At 48.6% G+C, this 19,690-nt stretch overlaps 1 protein-coding gene across 1 annotated transcript in view; it reads right to left on the reverse strand.

Annotated features, from left to right (window-relative positions):
* Window positions 1–19,690, reverse strand: part of HBS1L (HBS1 like translational GTPase) — a 1,647,668-nt gene that overhangs the window by 198,499 nt on the left and 1,429,479 nt on the right. The window contains exon 13 of the mRNA XM_069606737.1: window positions 14,264–14,354. Coding sequence (XP_069462838.1) covers window positions 14,264–14,354 — 91 coding nt within the window. The remainder of the gene's footprint in view (window positions 1–14,263; window positions 14,355–19,690) is intronic.

The raw sequence follows: 19,690 nt of genomic DNA on the forward strand, positions 1-19,690 counted from the left end.
AGCTCTGCAGACAACAGCGTTGAAGAATCAGCATGTGCAAGTGCTCAAAAGCGAAAACGCCCTGTCCATTGCAGACCCTGGTACGCAGCATATGGGCATCTGCGTTAGCAGCAATTGAAAAGACCTATACTGGCCCGAGTGGATGCAGTAGGCCTGACACAAATATCCAAACATTTAATGCCAAATTCTTCCCAATGCGTCCGAGTCTAGGCAGTAATGCTGGTAACTGCACCAGAACTAGAGTACATGCTGACTTCTCTTTCAGCTCCAACTCCTGAGCTACGGATTTGTGTCTGCAGTTCCTGTACAAGGAGGAGGACAAGCGTTTTGATGAGGCAGAACTCCTAGAGTAGGGCCGCTTCCTCTTTTGTTGCTGTACTTTTCACTTCCTTTGACCCAACTGAGATTCCTCCACATTCTTAGGAGTGGAAGGAGAGGCAAAACCAAGTTACCCGCAGAGACCATGATGGCCTTTGCGAAGGGGCTTCAATCAACGCTTTGTCTACTCCCTCACTCTATGCCTTTAGATGATTAGATGCATGGATTGGCAGGAGCCCCAGTATTTCACGCTGTGAATCACATCCAGCACTCAAACACAGGGTCTGTGCAGATTAAACACAGACTTCCCTAAATCCTTACAGGGCTGAAGCCCAGAGGGTTTAAGGCGAGACATGACAACAGCAAGATGTTGTGCTCCGGAGGCCAGGTTGGAATTGCGACAAAGTAATAAAGGTAATGGGGAGCGGGAGGTCCCTATATGCGCCCCTAATATTACGTCCAGAGTCATGGCCACCGACAACGCTAAACTAAGCTGCTACCAACCTGCCGTCTGTGAAAAAGGGTTGATGATCCAGTCTGCATCGGGGTTAGATATTTCACAGATGAATAATATGTGGGAGAAAGGTATCCATCAGTAGTCTTCTATTATGGATAATGCCAAGCTGGACTTTGATGGATTGATTTTTTTCAAATGACTGCATCGCTTGGCATATTCTGATCTCACCCCACCCCTACAGTGGTGTGCCTTTATAATGTAAACCACAGCTGCCTGTAGGCAAATCAAATCATTCTCCTTTTATGATTAGTTTGATTTCTTTGGGCAGTGCGTGAAAAAATGTACACTTCCAGTGCTTTCCTTGGAGTCTGTTGGTTTCAATAATTCATAACAAATGAAAGGTTACATCATGACTTGAAGCTTGTTCGCACCTAAGAGTTTTGGAATTCTACCTTTTGAGCTTTAGTCTCCCCAAGCAGGTCACACAGAAAGGAAAGCCCACATGTATTCAACAGAAGCAGGTCCATTAGGCTTTTCCTTTGGCACTTGCTAGCATTCCTTTCTATTTTTGCATCTTCAAATGTTTTCCTTCCATCAGAACCCTATTACCAATAGGTTCCAGTGTTTTGTTAAGTATATCTCCTAACCCTACCATTCTCAATTCGCTCCAGCAACATCATCCATTAGCAATTTCAGTGACCCTTGTCCTGTCTACTATTTTAAGGCATAGTATGGGTTGACCTGAAATGTTTACGTGCTAGGTTTACCAGGTGGAAAGGGTTTCATAAGTGTGTACCCACATTCAAATTTTGAGCACCTGCTAACAGTCTTCTTATACAAGGTGTGCTGAAATCACACTGCATTCTCCTCCATTAGGAATAACAATGGGCCTCTGTGGATCTGGTATGCCCATTAGCTGTGTAAAGAGTTACACAGGGGATTATCAGAGACCCTCCATATTCCCCAAACTGTCATGCAGCTTAGTACTAGGAAAGGATGCAGCCTTGTCCACCTATTCTCGGCGGTATAGTATTATATCAGCGCTCCCCATACACACCAACATGGCTTCCCTGTATCCACTTTCCCTCCCAGCGAGAAACAAGTAGATTGCAATGCCAGCAAATCAAAGCAAAGCCTGCCTCCCAAACACCAGATTTTCCCATAGGCTGTATGATTCATACACTAGAGTAGCAACTGCTCAGGCGATCTATTAAAATTCTACCTACGTGACCCATACCCTCAAAAAAGCAGACTCACAGATACAACAGTTGAAGCCTCTTCTGGCTGATAACACAGCGCAGTGCGAGCTAGAATAAGCATTTGGAGTATACGCCGGATGCATGGTCAACCAGGCACTTCCATCCGATTCCAAAATGTTGTCTAGAGGTATTAAACACTCTGCTAGTGTTCAGCAATGATTAATTAGGTTCCATCACAAAAGGAGGGGTAATAAGCATAAGCAGCTGGGGAAATAAATGGGGAGAAGCTCAAAAAGGTGAGAAAGTTGAAGAATCAAGGGAAAGTCAATCATCACAAGGCGGGCGATGAGATGAATAAAAGAATACCATCAGGGGCCTTATAGGCTTGTCAAGCCAATCCGGAACACTAAAATTCTTCAATTGGCAGCAGGAAGGGTATCAGGTTACCAAGCTGGAGACGGTCAGAAGTAACCATAAGGTAAGACCAGATCAAGAGATGGAGAAGCAGCTGGAAGCCTGGTAAGAACTAGATGTCAGACATTAGATGAGACTGGACCAAAGCAAGGAAGAAGGTGACAAGTCTGCTGAGGGCAACATCATAGACCCTGGAAGGAGCCAGCACCAGAAGGACTTCAATAGACTGTTAAGGGACAGAATCTTTTGCCCATGAGGGCGACCCACAGCCGGAAAGTAACAATTTATACATAAAGCCTGTTCCTTTGCAAGACGAGGGGACACTTGCTGGTAGGAGTATGTTTAAAGTTATCATCTGTCTGTGAGGGTGACTCAAAGCTGAGAATATTTACACGTAGTCTTAAGTACGAGCCAGGTTTGGGAGACTACTTGCTAGTAGGAATGTATCAGAAGACATCACCATCAGCCCACGAGTGCTACCCATGGCTGGAGTGGAGAATATTTATACCAAATCAATACCGTAAACAAGGGGAGAGAAATACTTCCCGGTAGCAGGTGGCCAAAAAGAGAGGCTGAGCACTATACCCCTGTGACGGAGTTAGAGCCAAGAAGCTTGCAGGGGTGCTATAGATCCCAGACAATGTGTATTAGACTAGGAAATCCTGAACGGACTGGCAATCCCTTAGATAGGCCTGTGCACCAGTTGTTAAGTGAACCCATACTGACATCCTTAGTATAGTTATCCCTTTTAGTTGGAGCCCTGTGCCATGTAGGTGTTAACCCAACCTCATCGTATTTCTTGTGAATAAAGGTTTTGAAATACATTACTGTACTACGTTTTCTGTTGATCCTTTATCATAAAGGGACATTTGCCAATGCTTAAATACGCCCAGGTATGGGCCTCAAACAGCAAAAAAGCAGGGTGAGGTGGAGAGTTTCAGAATAAGGTTAGGATAGTGTCAGACATACCTCTGTGGGATAGGATGGGAACATGTGGCATTGTTAAATCAGAAATATACACCTTTATACCTTCTTGTGTTTGACTGCAAAGTGGGCAGAGGTTCTACACTTGCCAAACTTGCAATGACTGCACGAACTTTCAATGTAAATAATAATGGGAGCAATGTTGATGAAATGTTGAATTTGGGGATTGAGGACCTATACGTGATACATAAAGTTATGATGAATTTGACACGAATTAAAATATTTAAAAAAGAAAGAATAATAGTATCAGACTGTATAGAATGAATTTGCCTGCTAGCGCAGTCAACTGATGCAGAGGTGTCGGGGCACTCTTAAAACATTACCCGGATAAAATTTAAATACATACACAGATTTTGCTTCATATGCCACTGTGTAAAATGGGATTAGTTCAAAAGCCCCCCCCTTTTTTTTAAACAAACCAAAAAAAGATGGATTTAGAAAGACTGCTCTGTGACTGCACAGAGCGTTCTTTCTAAATCAAACTGTCATGCCCCTGACGTAAACGAGTGCGCGCAGGGGCTGACAGGCTCCGTGAGCTACAGTGAAGTCGTCGCAGGCGTAAGAGGGGAGTTTTTGTATATATGTGTGTGTGTGTGTGCCTGTCTGTGTGCTTATGAGTGGGGAGGATGCGTATATTGAGGTGTGAAGTGGTGGGTGGTAAAATGGTGGGTTCGGGGAGGATCGGTGGGAGATTAACTAGAGAATCAGCGGGAGAGGGTGAGGGTAAGAAAGGAAAGGAGGGGGGCAGTATGTCATATTTCCGCATTTTGAATCCAACACAAAAACGGGCCAAACAAATCTGTCTTTTTTGGGTTTGGGCTTTAAAAAGCAGAAATATGACATAGAACCCGTAAAATATAGCGAGGAAGTACCTGGTTTCGAATATGAGACAGTGAGTTAGTGGCTGATGTGCCCAGTTTGCCTGGTTAAAGTTTTAAAATCGTCTGACATTCCAGTGGCAGTGTGTATGTTAAATGTTAAAGGTATTTATACCGCACACCGTCACCAATGGTGTTGGTCCCAAGGCGCTCTGGCGGATCTGCAAACAAGAAGGTGGGATGGGTTAGTAAGGTGAAGAGGGAGTAGGATAGTGAGAGGAGTGGTGTTCTGTTGGCAGCTTCAACTCGGTATACACTGAGTGCTGAGCTTTGGTACGAGTATCGGATTTATGTCAGTCCTCGTGTGCTGGTGGTGCGGCTTTTGTGTTGTTGCGGTGTTGTGACGTGCGTGCGGGTTGTTGTGCGAGAGATGGTTGTGTGAGTTTTTTGAGTGAGATATGTATGCAGAAATGTTGAGCTTTTTTTGGTTTGTGGGTTATATGACATTTAACATGCTAATATTCACAATTCTGTTTAAGTGTGGCACTTGTTAACCTTCACAATCCCATGCAGGTGCGGTGCAGGCCAGCATTCACAACTTTATCCAAGTGTGGCACTTGCTAACCTTCACAATCCCATCAAGAAGCGACTCAGGCTAATGTTCACAATTATATCCAAGTGTGGGACATGCTAACATTCCCAATTCCATTAAAGTGCTGCACTTGGTAATCTTCATAATTCCATATAAGTGTAGCAGCATGCTAACATTCACAATTACATCTAAGTGTGACACTTGCTAACCTTCATAATCCTATCTAGACGAGACGCAGGCTAATGTTCACAGTTCTAAGTGTGGCACTTGCTGACCTTCATAGTTCTATCTAAGTGTGGCAGATGCTAACATTCACAATCCTGTTCAGGTGCGGCGCAGGGCAGTGTTCACAATTCCATCTAAGTGTGGGACATGCTAACATTTGAATTGCATCCAAGTGTGCCACATGCTAACATTTGCAGTACTATCTAGATGCGACACAGGCTAATGTTCACAATCCCATACAAGTGTGGCACATGCTGACGTTCACAAACCTATCTATATGCTACTTAGGCTAATGTTCACAATTCTATCTAAGTGTGACACATGCCGACAATCACAATACTATCCATGTGTGGCACGTGCTCACATTCACAATCTTGTCTAGATGCAACGCAGCCTGAAGTTAACAGTTCTATCCAAGTGTGGCGCTTGCTAACCTTCATAATTCCATCTATGTGTGGCACACGCTAACATTCATTCACAATCCTATCTAGATGCGACGCAAGCCGGTGTTCACATTTCTATCTAGATGCGACGCAGGATAAAGTTAAGAATTCCATCTAAATGTGGCACAAGCTAACATTGTTACACCTGTCTAAATGTGACGCATGCTAATCTTCACAGTTCTCTCTAGGTGTGGCACTTGTTAACATTGGCAAGTATGTTAGTATGTGATGGAAGGCAACATTTAAAGTCCATCCATGAATAGATTTAGGCTGGTGGTCACAAATCTCTTTAAATATACATCCTGTAAGTCTATGGCAGTCCACATTATGGAAAGGTAAGGTAGAGTGGCGGGGGCTTTCTGGAGTAGAGTAATTGCTCTACTCCCCACCCATGCCACACTTACAGTTTTTGTTGGTGTCTGTTGGCTTCATTGGCTTCCCCTGCTGACACCTGCAGACACGCTTTGGAGCCGCCACTGTAGGAGCCGCCCTTTGCCTCGGGCCCTTAGCCACAGGGGCTGCCAGGCAGAGGGCTGCCCAGGCAAGGTCAGTTATGATCAGGTGAAGTGACCAATCAGGGTCGAGGGGCGGGCAGGGAGGTGGACAGAAATGGAAGCGGGCAGCGGGAGGTATTGGAGAAAGTGTGCGGCGGGGCTGGGTAACACCAATTTAGAAAAAAAAAACAGCGTGCAAGGGCCTAGGAGTGTCGGATGGACCAGCACTCACCTGAGGCAAATTGGGCCAAAATGGACATACGGGGCAGCACGGCTCACTAGACCTGGGACACAGAGAGCACAGCCCCAATCAGGGTCGAGGGGCGGGCAGGGAGGTGGGCAAAATGCAGAAAAGGAAGCAGGCAGGGGGAGGGAGTGGAGAAAGTGCGGCGGGGCTGGGGAACACCAATTTAGAAAACAAAAACAGTGTGCCATGGCCTAGGAGTGTCGGATGGACCAGCCCTCACCAGAGGCAAATTGGGCCAAAGTGGACGTTATGGGGCAGCACGGGTCAGTAGGCCAGGGTCCAGGGTCGAGAGGGAGGTGGGCAAAAATGGGAGCGAAAATCAGATGAGAAACGCTGATGCAGGGTTGATGGTAATGGTTTGTCACTAGGTTGGGCTGGGTGAGAGATGTCTCTCCTTATAGGTAAGAATGCAGCCTCCGCGGTGGATGCTGCCATTTCTGGCATCATAGTTTTCAGCGCATAGGCATATGACATCTTTCTCATCTATTGTTAAATGTCACACAATTATAAATAATACGCCAATCAAATCAACAAGGACATGCCATCCACCCCACTCACTAGTTCTTTAAACGCATCTACAAGAGTCCGAGGTTAGTACACTTTCAAAGCTGGTAAGCTGACATTTTTACTTTATCGGCTTAGGCACCGCTGCACAGCCAGACAGCTTAAAGGTACTCTTGGTGCACTCTTCGAGCATGAGGGTCCAGTTTTAAACAGTCCCAAATGTTTGCAGGCAAAGCGTTGCTCAGTCAATCAGACAATAGCAGGAATGGCAGGTAAAACAGTTAAAAACATGTTTTCAATAGAATCTGGTGGAGAGAAGGTCATTTCTCGCAGCCACCACAGTCAACCAGCTTCACCAGCTTAACAGCACTCTTGGTGCTCTCTTTTGACTATTAGGTGGTGCTAAAGCACCATCTATACGTCTAAACTATTGCATTGGTGTACCTCAAGAAGGGGGATGGGATCTGAGGGGGACACACAGTATGTGGATGTTGTTTAGTTATTTACCCATCCATTGAATGCCCTTGGCCACGCTAAACCCCCATGGCAATTTCCACCCACTACCAGTCCCAAAACACATCCTCCAAAGATCTCTTTGATCTAGATATATTAAGCAGTAACATCAAACTTTGGCCTGCCAGTGTTCTTTCTAACCAGTCTTCTGAGAGTTAATGACTTAATTGCAGTTGTAAATGTGTTACTGGTGCAATAAACATGTCATACCAAGTTCTTTCAGCCAGTTGATTTATAAAAAGTATGTATGTCCTTGCACTGAAGACCTGGCAAAAACAAGCATTGGTAACGTCAACAGTTTTGGCCTGTGTATAGTTATTAGAGGACTGCTATCATATGTCCAGGTACTCACACTATTTCCCAGCAGTTACCCTCTTATTATCAGGAGGTACCATTATGGTAATGAAGAGGAGCGACTGAATGCCTCTGCAGGAAGTCCCAACCCCCTCAACCTATATGTTGGAGGCCTAAAATTGTGCCATGTTTGACACCAGCAGTGACCATTCTGTGGTGAATTTTCGAGAAGGAACAAGTTACTTACCTGTAACTGTTGTTCTCCAGCATGGGTCTGGCATGGATTCACATGCTCATGAATATTCCCCGTCGTCAGGCTGGGAATCCTCGGTAAAGAAAAAACCAGTATCAGTTTCGTTTCTGATCTGTCTTTCGTAGTAATAACCAATCACTGGTCTCTGCGTCATACTGACCACAGCCAATGACTGCCCTCTACCTAAGCACCGCCTCTGGCAGCCATCTTCAGATTTGGAAGCACGTGAAGTGGCAGTATGACCAAGTGAAGAGCCGCAGAGGGGTAGGCGGGAGGGTTCGCATGTGAATCCATGCCAGAACCATGCTGGAGAACAACAGTTACAGGTAAGTAACTTGTTCCTTCTCCAGCATGGGGTCTGGCATGGATTCACATGCTCATGAATAAAGAATACATAGCAGTACACACATGCACAACCACGGGAGGTGGCAAAGGCTCAACATTAAGCATTGCATCAAACTCAACATTAAGCATCTTACCTCCCCACCAGGCTCACCTCAGGCGAACAGGTTGCGCAGCACTGCTTGGCCGACCCTGGACTCCTCCCTGGAATCCCGATCGACGCAGTAGAACTTCGTGAAGGTGTGCGTCGACCTCCACGTAGCAGCCCTGCATATGTCCAGCAGGGGCACACCAGAAAGGAACGCCTGGGTAGCTGCGATCGCTCTGGTGGAATGGGCTCTCGGACGGCCAGGCAGCGGTCGGTTTGCCAACCGATGACAGTACATGATACAGCCGGAGAGCAATCTGGAAATGGAAGCCTTCGAGAGAGCCTTCCCCTGATTGACAGGTCCCATGAGCTTGGTCAGCACCACGTTGAGCTCCCACGCCGGGGCCGGAGCCTTCACCGGCGGGAACGATCTGAACAGTCCCTTCATGAACTCTTTCACCAGACGATGAGACCACAAGGACGTCCGCCCCGTGGTTCTGGTGTATCGGGAGATCGCAGCAAGATGAATCTTGATGGACGCGTGTGCCAGCACAGCTTTGGCCAGCGTCAGCAGGTACGGCAGTACTTGGGGAGCTGTAATCCGTAGAGGGTTAATCTTCTGTGCGTGGCACCAGACAGAGAACCTCTTCCATTTGTGTCCGTAGCATTTAAGAGTCGAGGACGCCCTGGCCTGCGCAAGAACCTCTCTGCAGTCGGCCAGTATGTCGTATCCTTCAAACTCTAGCGCTGCAGGAGCCAGGCCTGCAAGTTCAGCGATTTCGGGTCGTGGTGGAGGATGGCGCCTCCTTCCCTGGAGAGCAGATCCGCGTCCACCGGCAGCTCGGTGAAGATCCTCACCACCTTGCCCTTGAGGGACGGAAGGAAGGACCTGAGGGCCCAAAACACTGCACGGAGCTCCAGGACGTTGATATGTAAGGATTTCTCCGTCGGGAGCCAAAGGCCTCTTGCGTGCAGACTTTCGGTGTGCGCTCCCCACCCTTCCAGGGAGGCATCCGTGGTCACTGTCTCCTGGTGGGCTGGGGTCTGGAAGTCCATGCCCGCCGTCAGATGCGCGCGGGTGCCCCACCACCGGATCGCTCGTCGGAAACTCTCGTCGAGTGTGATCCTTTCCTCGAAGCTGCCCGTCGTTTGGATCCAGTGCGCGTCCAGGAAATCCTGCAACGGGCGCATCCGGAGCCTGCACATGGGATGAGGTAGATGCAGGAAGACATCATTCCGAGGAGGGACTTGATGGACCTCACCTTGGCCGCGTCGGCCACCAACATCCGCTGCACCTTGCCCAGGATGGTCCTGGTCCTCTCCTCCGACGGGGAGGCCAGAAGGGACACTGTGTTGAGCCTCGCTCCCAGAAACAAAGCGTCTTGCGCGGGTACCAGGTGGGATTTGGCGTAGTTCACAGAGAATCCCAGGTCCGTGAGAAGTTGGACGGTCCTTGCCGTGTGAACCACGGCGAGCTCCCTTGTCTTGGCTCGGATGAGACAGTCGTCCAGGTAGGGGTAGACGTGGATCCCTTCGCGGCGCAGCTGCGCCGCCACCGGTGCGAGGCACTTGGTGAACACCCTGGGTGCCGACCGTAGTCCGAAGGGGAGGGCTTTGAACTGGTAATGAAAAACACAAACCTGAGGAATTTTCGGTGCCCCTTCAGGATGGGAATATGGAAGTAGGCATCCTCCAAATCCAACGACGACAGGAAGTCTCCTTCCTCCAGCTGACCCAGGACGTGCTGGAGGGTGACCATCCGGAACTTTTGCGCTTTGATGAACTTGTTCAGACGTCGCAGGTCCAGGATGGGGCGCCATCCTCCCGTCTTCTTCTTCACGAGGAAGTATCTCGAGTAAACTCCGGAGCCCCGAAGCCTCTTTGGGACGAGTTCGATGGCGCCCTTCCTGAGCATCGCCTTTACCTCCAGGAGAAGTTGAGGGACGTGAAGTTCTTTCCTGGCCACGGGGGGGACGCGCGGACACTTTCTTTGAAACTCGAGCGCGTGGCCCCGGGCCAAGGCGTCCAGCACCCAACGGTCGGTGGAGATGGACTCCCACACGCTGACGAAGCTCGCCAGCCGGCCTCCCACCGGGCTGCTTCGGTGGGGGCCCGACCCCACGACCGGTTCCATCCTGCTTCGACGAGGCTTTGCCGCCTTGTCCTTGGCGACGACGGCGGGGTCCGCCAGATTTGCCTCGTCCTCTGTAGGCCTCCTGAGACGACGAGCGGGCCGCTTGACGGTAGGAGGAGAAACCGCCGCCGGAACCTTTGGAGGCGCCCTTGCCTCCACTGCTCCGAAAGGGCGTCCGTCGTTGTTGCAGAACTCCAAGGGCCCGGGCCGTCTCGGTGTCCGCTTTAATGGCCTGAAGGGAATCGTCCACTGTTTTCCCAAACAGGTTGTTCCCATCGAAGGGCATGTCCAGGACTCTGGTCTGAACGTCTTGACGGAAGTCCGTAGCCTTGAGCCATCCACGCCGCCTAAGGCAAACGCCGTTGCCCAACTGGCGGAACCCAGTGTCGGCGATGTCCGTCGCAACGGTAATGGCGTGGTCCGAAGCCACCTCACCTTCCTGCAGGATCTCCAGGGCCTCTGCCCTCTTGTCGTCCGGCAAGAAGTCCAGCAGGGGAGCCAGTTTGTACCAGAGCTCCCTGTCGTATCGGGCCACGATAGCCAAGGCGTTGGCAGCTTTAATCGTCGTCGCTGCAGACGAGATGACTCTGCGTCCCATAGCGTCCAATTTCTTTCCCTCGCCGTCCGGTGGGGAAGTCGATGTGGAGGCCGCACCCCCCCCCCCGCTTTTTTCCTGGCCGCCGCGGAGACGACGGAGTCCGGGGTAGGCTGCGCCCGGAGGCACATGGGGGCCGTGTCCGGGACCCGGTACTTTTTCTCGTACCGGTCTCTTCTAGCTGGCGTCGTGGAAGGGTTCTTGAGGAGGGTGAGGCCCTCATCCCAAATGTCGTCCAATAGAGGCACTGCGAGGACCGTCTTCCTCTTGGCCTCGCGCCGCTGATAAAGGAAACCTTCCTTCTTCTTCTCCTCAGGGCAGAGTTGGAAAAGCTCGGATGCCCTGGCGATCATGGAGTGGAACGATCCAATCTCGTCGGGCGGAGAAGCCCTGGTGGGAGGCGACGACGGTACATCCTCGTCGTATACCTCGTCGTCCGTACCCGTCGCTGCCGTGTCAGTCCCCGTATCATCCCCTCGGGTGGACGGGGAGGAGGGCTGGAAGGGGCGCGACGGCTGAAAAGGAGGAGGAGGGTGGATCCTTCTTTTCTTGGTAGGGGGAACCCCAGAAGGTCCCGGTTCTGGGTCCCCCGACGGGAGAGGTTCCGTCGGCAACGGTAGTCTCGTCCTTATCTCTGAGCATAAGGACTGTATAGCCAACAAAATGGCCGCCGAGCTGTCTCGTGGCGCTGGCAGAGGGGAATCCGACGGGCGATCAGGGGCCCCGTCGGTACCCTCGACGATGTCGTCGTCACCTGCGTCGGGATCCATCCCGACGGGCCGGTCTTCTTCCACGCCGAGGCCGTGGCTTAAGACTTCGACCAGCTCCTCCTCCGAGGTTGAGGCCGAATCTACGACGACGCCCTGCCCCCCCTTTTTCTTCCCCACGGGGGATTTCACGGGGTCCTATCGATGGGCACAAAAGAGGACTCCCTCCGAGGTGGCAGGGAGACTCTGAGCCCCGAGGTCGCCACCACTGGCGTAGCCTCCACCGGCTGAGCCAGGGCCGCCGCGACAGACTCGATAGAGGGCTTGGCCGGATGGATTAAGGCCTTCAACCCCTTAGGTGCGCTCACCGCCTTATCCTTGAGGGGGGGGACAGTGCCTCGCTCCCCCTCCGCCTTCGAGCTCGACCGGGGCCTCTCTAGGAGCCTCGCCGGGTGCTCGGCCTTCCTCTTACCCGACCCAGAGCGTTGGCTCGTGGTTGATGGTGCCGGGGAGGGTGCGCCCAGCCTGGCGCCCGTTGAGCCCGACCGTTCGGCGCTCCCGGTGCCAGCGGACTCGCGGTGCTTGGCCTTATGTTGGACCCCCGTCGCCGGGGCGTCCTCAAAGGTCTTAGAAGACCGCTCGGATTTCTTCCTCTTCTTCTCGCCGGACGGGCTCTTCCCTTCCAGCCAGTTGGCGAGACGTTGATGGCGGTCCTTCATGGTCCGCTCCGACATGTTGCCGCAAAACGCACAGTCCTTCTCCACGTGCGTCTTGTCCTCATGTAGGCAGTAAAGACAAAAAGAGTGTTCGTCCTCCTTGAAGACGTTCTGCAGCTGGCATCCAGGGCAGACCCTGAACAGCTTTCCGGGCGTCGAGCTTCCCTTCTCCTGGGCCATGACCGGGCCTGAGAAACTTCTGGAGTCCTCCAAAAGCGTAGCTCGACGAAATCTTCACCCTTGAGGGGCGCAGACGAATCCGACACGGGTGGAGCTTGAGGCTCTTTTGACCGAAAAAATGACGTTTTTGAGAAAAAACGTGAAAAAATAGCACTAACGCTCGAGAGCAATAGCACGAGGATCCCAACACATGAACGTGCGGTAAAAATCTGAAGATGGCTGCCAGAGGCGGTGCTTAGGTAGAGGGCAGTCATTGGCTGTGGTCAGTATGACGCAGAGACCAGTGATTGGTTATTACTACGAAAGACAGATCAGAAACGAAACTGATACTGGTTTTTTCTTTACCGAGGATTCCCAGCCTGACGACGGGGAATATTCATGAGCATGTGAATCCATGCCAGACCCCATGCTGGAGAAAAGGTATCCACTAAGAAAACCCTTTCAGATGTATTCCCGAAGAGATGACAATCTAATGGAGGAAATCCATGAAGGAATATGAAAAGAGCAAGAAAAGGAGCTGGTGACATCACAAGAACCGAAGTGTGACACACACAGAAGAATGGCTGAAGAAGTTATATGGCCCTATAGAAACTGATGACGAAATAAGGAATTGAGTAAACGTTCATATGTGAAAAGAAGATTGTACGTGTGAAGAGCACTGCAGAAAATGAAAGCTGTTTTATAATTGTACAGATGCAGCAACGCACGTAGATCAAGTAATCCTAGAAGCCGGCTACACGTAACGAATTGACTGCAGGCAAAGCCGCAATTGTATAGTAACTGGAGATCAGTGTCACAACTTTAGTAACCTTAAACCCATGGAGAGAAGAACCAAGAGCTGTGTCACAACAAAGAATTAACCGAGATCATGGATGAGTCTGGAAGGGCTATCCGGCCTGGTGTCAAGGCCGATTACACCCACTTCAACATATTCTGCATGCTCACAATCATTTATGAATTTTACCTACACCTATTTGACAAGCATTTAGAGGCTAAATCTTAGCATAAATCAACATACGCTACACGATTGAATGCTCCTTATTACTCCCAAAGGCAGTTAAGTGCCTGTCCTAATTTTTTCCTAATCCATGATAGGGCTAGCACCCTGAAAGAGCAAGAGTAAGTCAACAGACTTGACTTATGGCAGACTCCATGCTCTGGCAATATGGCGAAGTACACTTTTGCATGCATACCAGGGGATCCATTCATTGCTTTTACTGCCCCATCAAGCCTTACTAAGAAATCTGGACATCATCATTTTTCAGGTGGCATATAGCATGTCTCGAGGTTGCAATATTGTGATTTAGGGTCATAAACGCAGTAGGAAACGTGGCACTCTTTGGTATAATATGAGAACAAGTGATATGCAACAAGATGATAAGCAGTTTGTCTATGGCATCAAGTCAATAGGCCATATGCAAAGTGAAGGGGAGACCCTATGATAGTGGGGCTTAGACCATATTTTGTGCTTCAGATGGAAGGATAAACAACATCTTTATCAGCAAGACATGCATACAAACTTCACAGTGATGTGGTACATATTTCAGGACCAACTTCAAATTATTAGTATTATACTAAATGATGCCATGCCTTTCCTTCAGGAGGTTGTCATGCTAACAAAGTAATGCTGAATCAGTGCAACAGTGAGCAATATGATGCTTTTAGTAAACCGCTGCATGCCACGTTCACACTCAGTTTGCTGATGATACACAGGTTCTCGTCAAGACAAATATATTTCACACTCACTTGATTTTGATGATGTCCATGCCAGTCAACGTGAGACTAACTTGATCTCCCGCTGCTGCCCAATCAACAGGCTCATCATGCAGTGTGATTCCTGGAAAATAGTCAAAGCAAAAACATACAGTCAAGAGTCAGGGTTCAGTGATTAATAGAACATTGATTTGCTGATTTCCACACTATCGTTAATTACTCGTGACATTTCAGGATTAGTGCTCTCCAAATAAGTTCACAACACAACAATGGATTGAATGGAGAATTTCTGTTGGTACTTTCTTGATTTTATTTCATTGGAACCCGACATCCTCCAATGGGACAATCATCCTAAATTTAAGTATACATACAGAAAGTGAAAATGACATTAAAGTAGAATAGAACACAGAGACAGTGTTTACTAATTTACAATGTATGATCATTAATTGTGTGTTACATGCGTCTCCGTGGCTGCATTAGGGATTACAAATGTGCTTCCTGAAATGGAGTGAGTAACTATCGCAGTTAGTGTTTAAGAAAAATGATGATTGGTGTTAGAAGTAGCAATGAGTTAAGCAGTCCTAAGTTTGACACTTTCAATTGGTTTATTTTTTTCCTTGGTATGGAGATGGTGTTGCAACAGTTGTCACCGATTAAGTAAAGAGCTCTCATTAAGGTAGATTTGTAGTCAGACGTGAAGAGCAAAAGTATTTTTTTCAAGTGGTTGAGCTCCGATAAGTTGCCCTTTGTTGCGGCCCTCTGTGACGAATCTGATGGACTCATCACTGTTTTCCCAGCAGTGACCTCCTCCCATGTGGCCTGGGGATGGCAGCCGCTATCTGATTCTGAACCCTGAGGGTGGCTATATGAGGGGGAGGAGGGGGGAGTTACATGGGGGGAGACAACCTCCAGGGAGATACCCCGAGTCCATCGGGTGAGACGCGGTATCCCCATTTCCCTTTACAGGATGAATCTGCCATTTCGAATGGCCCATTGTGATATCTTCCCTCTGCACCCAAAATCTTAAAGGCTGATTGTCAGCTGGCAGATCCCCTCTGTAGAGGGAGACAAGAAATCTTTTCCTCACACTGTTCTGGACAGGCTTCCATCTTTAGCTCAAACACACACGACATCCTTTCTCAATAATGTGCCTTTATGTGGAATGCATAAGAAAAACTATACAGGAGTTAAAAAGAGTCCCAAGACAACTATGGACTCCAACTCCCATAACCACCCAGGTACTGAGACGAGGAGGAGGACAAGGGAGTTTGTGCAAACTTACAAGTGCTTGAAGTTTAACATACAAACTAGTTGTTTTTCAAAACCAGCAATCAGCAGTAGATTTAAAGCCAGCAGCCATCCTGTCAAGTCGAGCAGTGCAGGAGGAGATATTGCTCCCCACGCTGGGGCTCAGGAACACAAGGTACACCAACAGAGCTGGCACAACGAAGAGAACCGCTGGGAGAAGAGGAGAAGTACCACGTGTGAGCACAAAGGGCCTTGGAGACCGCATTCTGCAGCCTGGGCCGAGCAGGAGAGTTGGTGTGTGCCCACGGAGTCATGCAGGACGCAGAGAGAACATCCGCAAACAATGAACTGGAAAGTGGGTGAAGTAATCATACCACGGAGGCACGAGCAACAGAGATGCTGGGAACAACCACTGAGTTTGCCCAAAGCAGCAAGGGACCCCGGAGCGTTCGGATAAGCACGCCATCAATTGTTTGAATGCTACAATATTGCAGATGCAGAAAGTGCACAAAGGTTGTTTAAATGCAGTCAAAGCAAACTAGCAAATCAGCACTAAATAAGAACAATGTTTGGTTTAGGTCAATTGTACTGAAAAAAAATGCTTGCAACGACCAAAAGTTCTAAAAATGCTACCACCAAAGGTTCGAACACCAAAAGTTCGAACCTTTGGTGGTATCTGTTAGGGAGAATTCTCATTCTATTGCTAATTTCCCTTACCTAGTGAGTGCCCCAGCAGCTTTGCTGGATTTCTGGTGTTTGTTTTTCCACTTAGTAAGCGTGTACCCTTTTTCCCACTCTTACTTGTGTTTTGCCATGTGTCTTTCCTCTGTTTTTGTGATTGTGGACTTTGAAGTACACCACTTCAGTAGCCCCTTTCTTTTGTGTGTTACACAGCACTTTCAGTGCAGTGAAACAGGGTTGTCTTTTAGACTTCCCACTGACTCCATTTCTGAGGCTGACTACTGTCCCCCAGAAAAGGGTAAAGTTGCCATTAACTTTACTTAGTCATTTAACCACAGATCCAGTATACCCCATCTTACATGGAGTACTGGAAAGGGTTAATCCTTAGCCCTTTTTATCTGTACCGCCTAGAGCATTGTTTCGCTCTTTTAACATTTAGACTTGGCTGGTGGCAGTGGTATCTACCCTAACTTTTCTACCGCAATTATACTATATAAACGTGGTATTGTTTTAGGCTATTATATTAGCCTCAAACTTAAACCCGCTTGACCAAATACTTTTTCTTTTGGCTCCGGTTGGGTTTATTCACCATTTCTTTTTGTTAAAGTCCTTCTTGTGTTTTACTTTGAGCGGCAAACCAGGTTTGCCTTCTTTGTGCACTGTCTTTTGGCGGGCTTCTGCCAAGAAGCCCTCCTCTAGGCGCCTGGGTGTCTAGGTGGGCTGAATGTAAAGGAGGTGTGTAGTCACCCCCTGCACAGGGTATCCTAGGAAACCCAAGTTGCACTTTGCCATGATTGGCTGAGGTGGTTATCCGGGCTGGACAACGCCCCTGCTGCGTGATTGATAGCCAGGCTGTGTGAATGGGCGATTTTCGCATAAAAGGCAGGTCTCTTAGGCTAGAGGTCAGAGTCGCCACTGGAACTACAAGGAACCGAAGGGAAGCGGAGAAGAAGTCGACTGCTGCAACTATCCCGTCCCGGTGAAGCCCTTCTGCAGTCCCGAGCTATCTACCCTTCGATGACCAGAGAAGATCCAGTCCGGAGTCTTCTTTCTTTGAGCTTGGTGGGGATAATCAGCTCATCTTCTACAGCCAGAGGATCTTCTCCGTGGTCGAAATCGCTGCACACTGCTGTAGTGGTCCGGATAGCCATCTGAAGAGCCTTTCCCGTTTTTAAGGAGCGCACCTTTTATTCACCGTCGCTGCTGCCGGCTTCAGCCCTGTGTGGTGCAGACCCCTCCAGACGTCGTCCTTCGGATCGAAGCTCCAGGAACCGTGGGTCTGCAGGAAACTACCAGGAACAACTGCCTTGGCATCAGCCTCTTCATTGAATAAGGTACTGTATTCTGCTCGAGGAATTAGGGTGAATCCCTCTTCTTCACCTCCAAGGCTTGCCCTTGTCTTCCCTCCTTCTTATAACTTTAGATTCCTCTGTTGACAATATCCAAGTACTCCTGGCTACGTTGAATCGTGAACTATCCGACTGTGTGATCCTCGACAACAGGAACCCGGTTCCACTTGACACTGGCTCCGGCCTATTGACTCTTGAATTTCTGTCTAAGAGTGTTCTCTGGTTCTGTCTGCCTCGACAAAAGTATTGCCTGTTATTTTTGCCCCCAACTCTCTCTGGGTATCTCAGGTGCTAAGTGTGTGTTTGCCCCGATAACATTTCTTGCCGCGGATACGTGTTTCTTTAGTAAGACCGAACTGTCATTACTGTCAAAAAGTGATCGCAAGTGTATTCCCGTAACGTCTTTTGTTTCACAACACCGGTCCGTTCAAACACAGGGTACTTACCTTGAAGTTATACCGTACAAAGTGAATTGGTTAGTCATTGTGTATTGTACGTGTGGTTTTTGAATTAATAGAAGTGTTGTGTTTATAACAAATGGTTTAAAAATAAATGTACTTATATTTTTTTTACCTGAAACCTTGAGTCAGTGTTTGCTTGAGTCACAGTAATTGTGGTCCCTTTGTGTAATCTCTGCTACTGCTCATATACTCTTGAGATAAGCCTGGCTGCTCCGCTACTGCTACCACTTTAACATAGTAGTACAGGCTTGTACCAAAGGTAAAACTTGTATTGCCACCTGTAGTCTTAATTGTGTGTAGTGGTCCCTAAAGGCACTGCACAGGATTCTGCTTAACAGTAGCAGTGTAAAAAAACAACGGGGGCTGCAGGGGTGTCCTCCGCATCGCCCCGCTCACTATACTTTATGGTATAGTGAGCGTGGGCTGCGGGGGACACCCCTGCAGCCTTCCGTTTAAAAAAAAAAAAGATAAGGACCCTGCAGCGCCGGTTCCCGATCACTGAAGTGAAAGGTAACGGGCGCTGCAGGGAAGCAGCGTGAAGATGAAGGGAAGTGGGGTTTGTGTATGTTGGGGTTGGGGGTGTGTTGAGGGTCTGGGTGGGGGTGTGTTGAGGGTCTGGGTGGGGGTGTGTTGAGGGTCTGGGTGGGGGGGTGTTGAGGGTCTGGGTGGGAGGTGTTATGGGTGTGTTGTGAGTGTGGTTGTGAGAATGTATGTATGTTCGCATGAGAAAGGTGCAAACTTTTGGTAGTTCGCACCTATCTCATGTGAACGTTTTGCCCGCGGTAGTTTCAGCTGCAGGCAAATCACTTGGATTCCAATGTTTGATTGCAGACAAGTGCAAGGAACTCATGGTGGCAACAGTAAAGACAGACGCAAGTGATCACAGTTCGAGGGTATTTATTAAACTGCAAAAGCGGGTGAGATAAACTCCTATTCTAAACCTGAATCTAAGATGGGAGCAAGCTTCGACCATCAAATGAAAATAAGGCAGTCCTAGTGGCGTTGTGTCAAATAAAAGGGCCTATACTAAGAAAAACCTATTGCCAATCCTTACGCTAATTACAAAAAGAGTGTGGGATAGGATTCATAAGAAAGAAAGAAGTGTTCACAAATAATGTGTCAGGATCCAATAGTCTGGGGGTCTCCCTTCCCCATGTGTTAGGCAGAAACCTGTGCAGTTCCCTTAGGGACCACTACAAAAAGTTTAAGACCACAGGAGTAAGCAGTAAACCTAATTGGTAGCAGCCTGCACCACCCAGATTTACCTGGTAGCTGTGGCTGAGCAGCCAGACTTCTCTCAAGAAGAGTTAGGCAGTATATAGAGTATACACAATAGGGCTAAAAATACAGTAGCACAAGCAAACACTGACCAGAGCTTGGGTACAAAAGTATATAATTATTTATTTAAAAACACACTTGTAAAAATACACTGGCACTAATATGTCAAGCAAGTTCAAACACAGTCACTATAAGTATATACACCTCCCTAGTTAATTAATGGACAAGTCTAGGTTAAGACACCACTTATTTAGCAAAACAGAGGTAAGAGCGTAACCGTAGATGGCACTCCAATAATTTGGTTAAAATGGGAGAGAAAAGGCAGAATAGGAAAAACACACAGTACCAACACTTTTAAGAAACCAAAGCAAGTCAAAAAAGGCAGGGTCTACTGTAGAGCAAAACGTTCATAGGCCAGGCCCACTCTTGGAGAGAGCAAGGAG

The sequence above is a fragment of the Ambystoma mexicanum genome, chromosome 4p (genome assembly GCF_040938575.1).
Source record: "Ambystoma mexicanum isolate Mex_15411 chromosome 4p, UKY_AmexF1_1, whole genome shotgun sequence".
Taxonomy (NCBI): Eukaryota; Metazoa; Chordata; class Amphibia; order Caudata; family Ambystomatidae; genus Ambystoma; species Ambystoma mexicanum.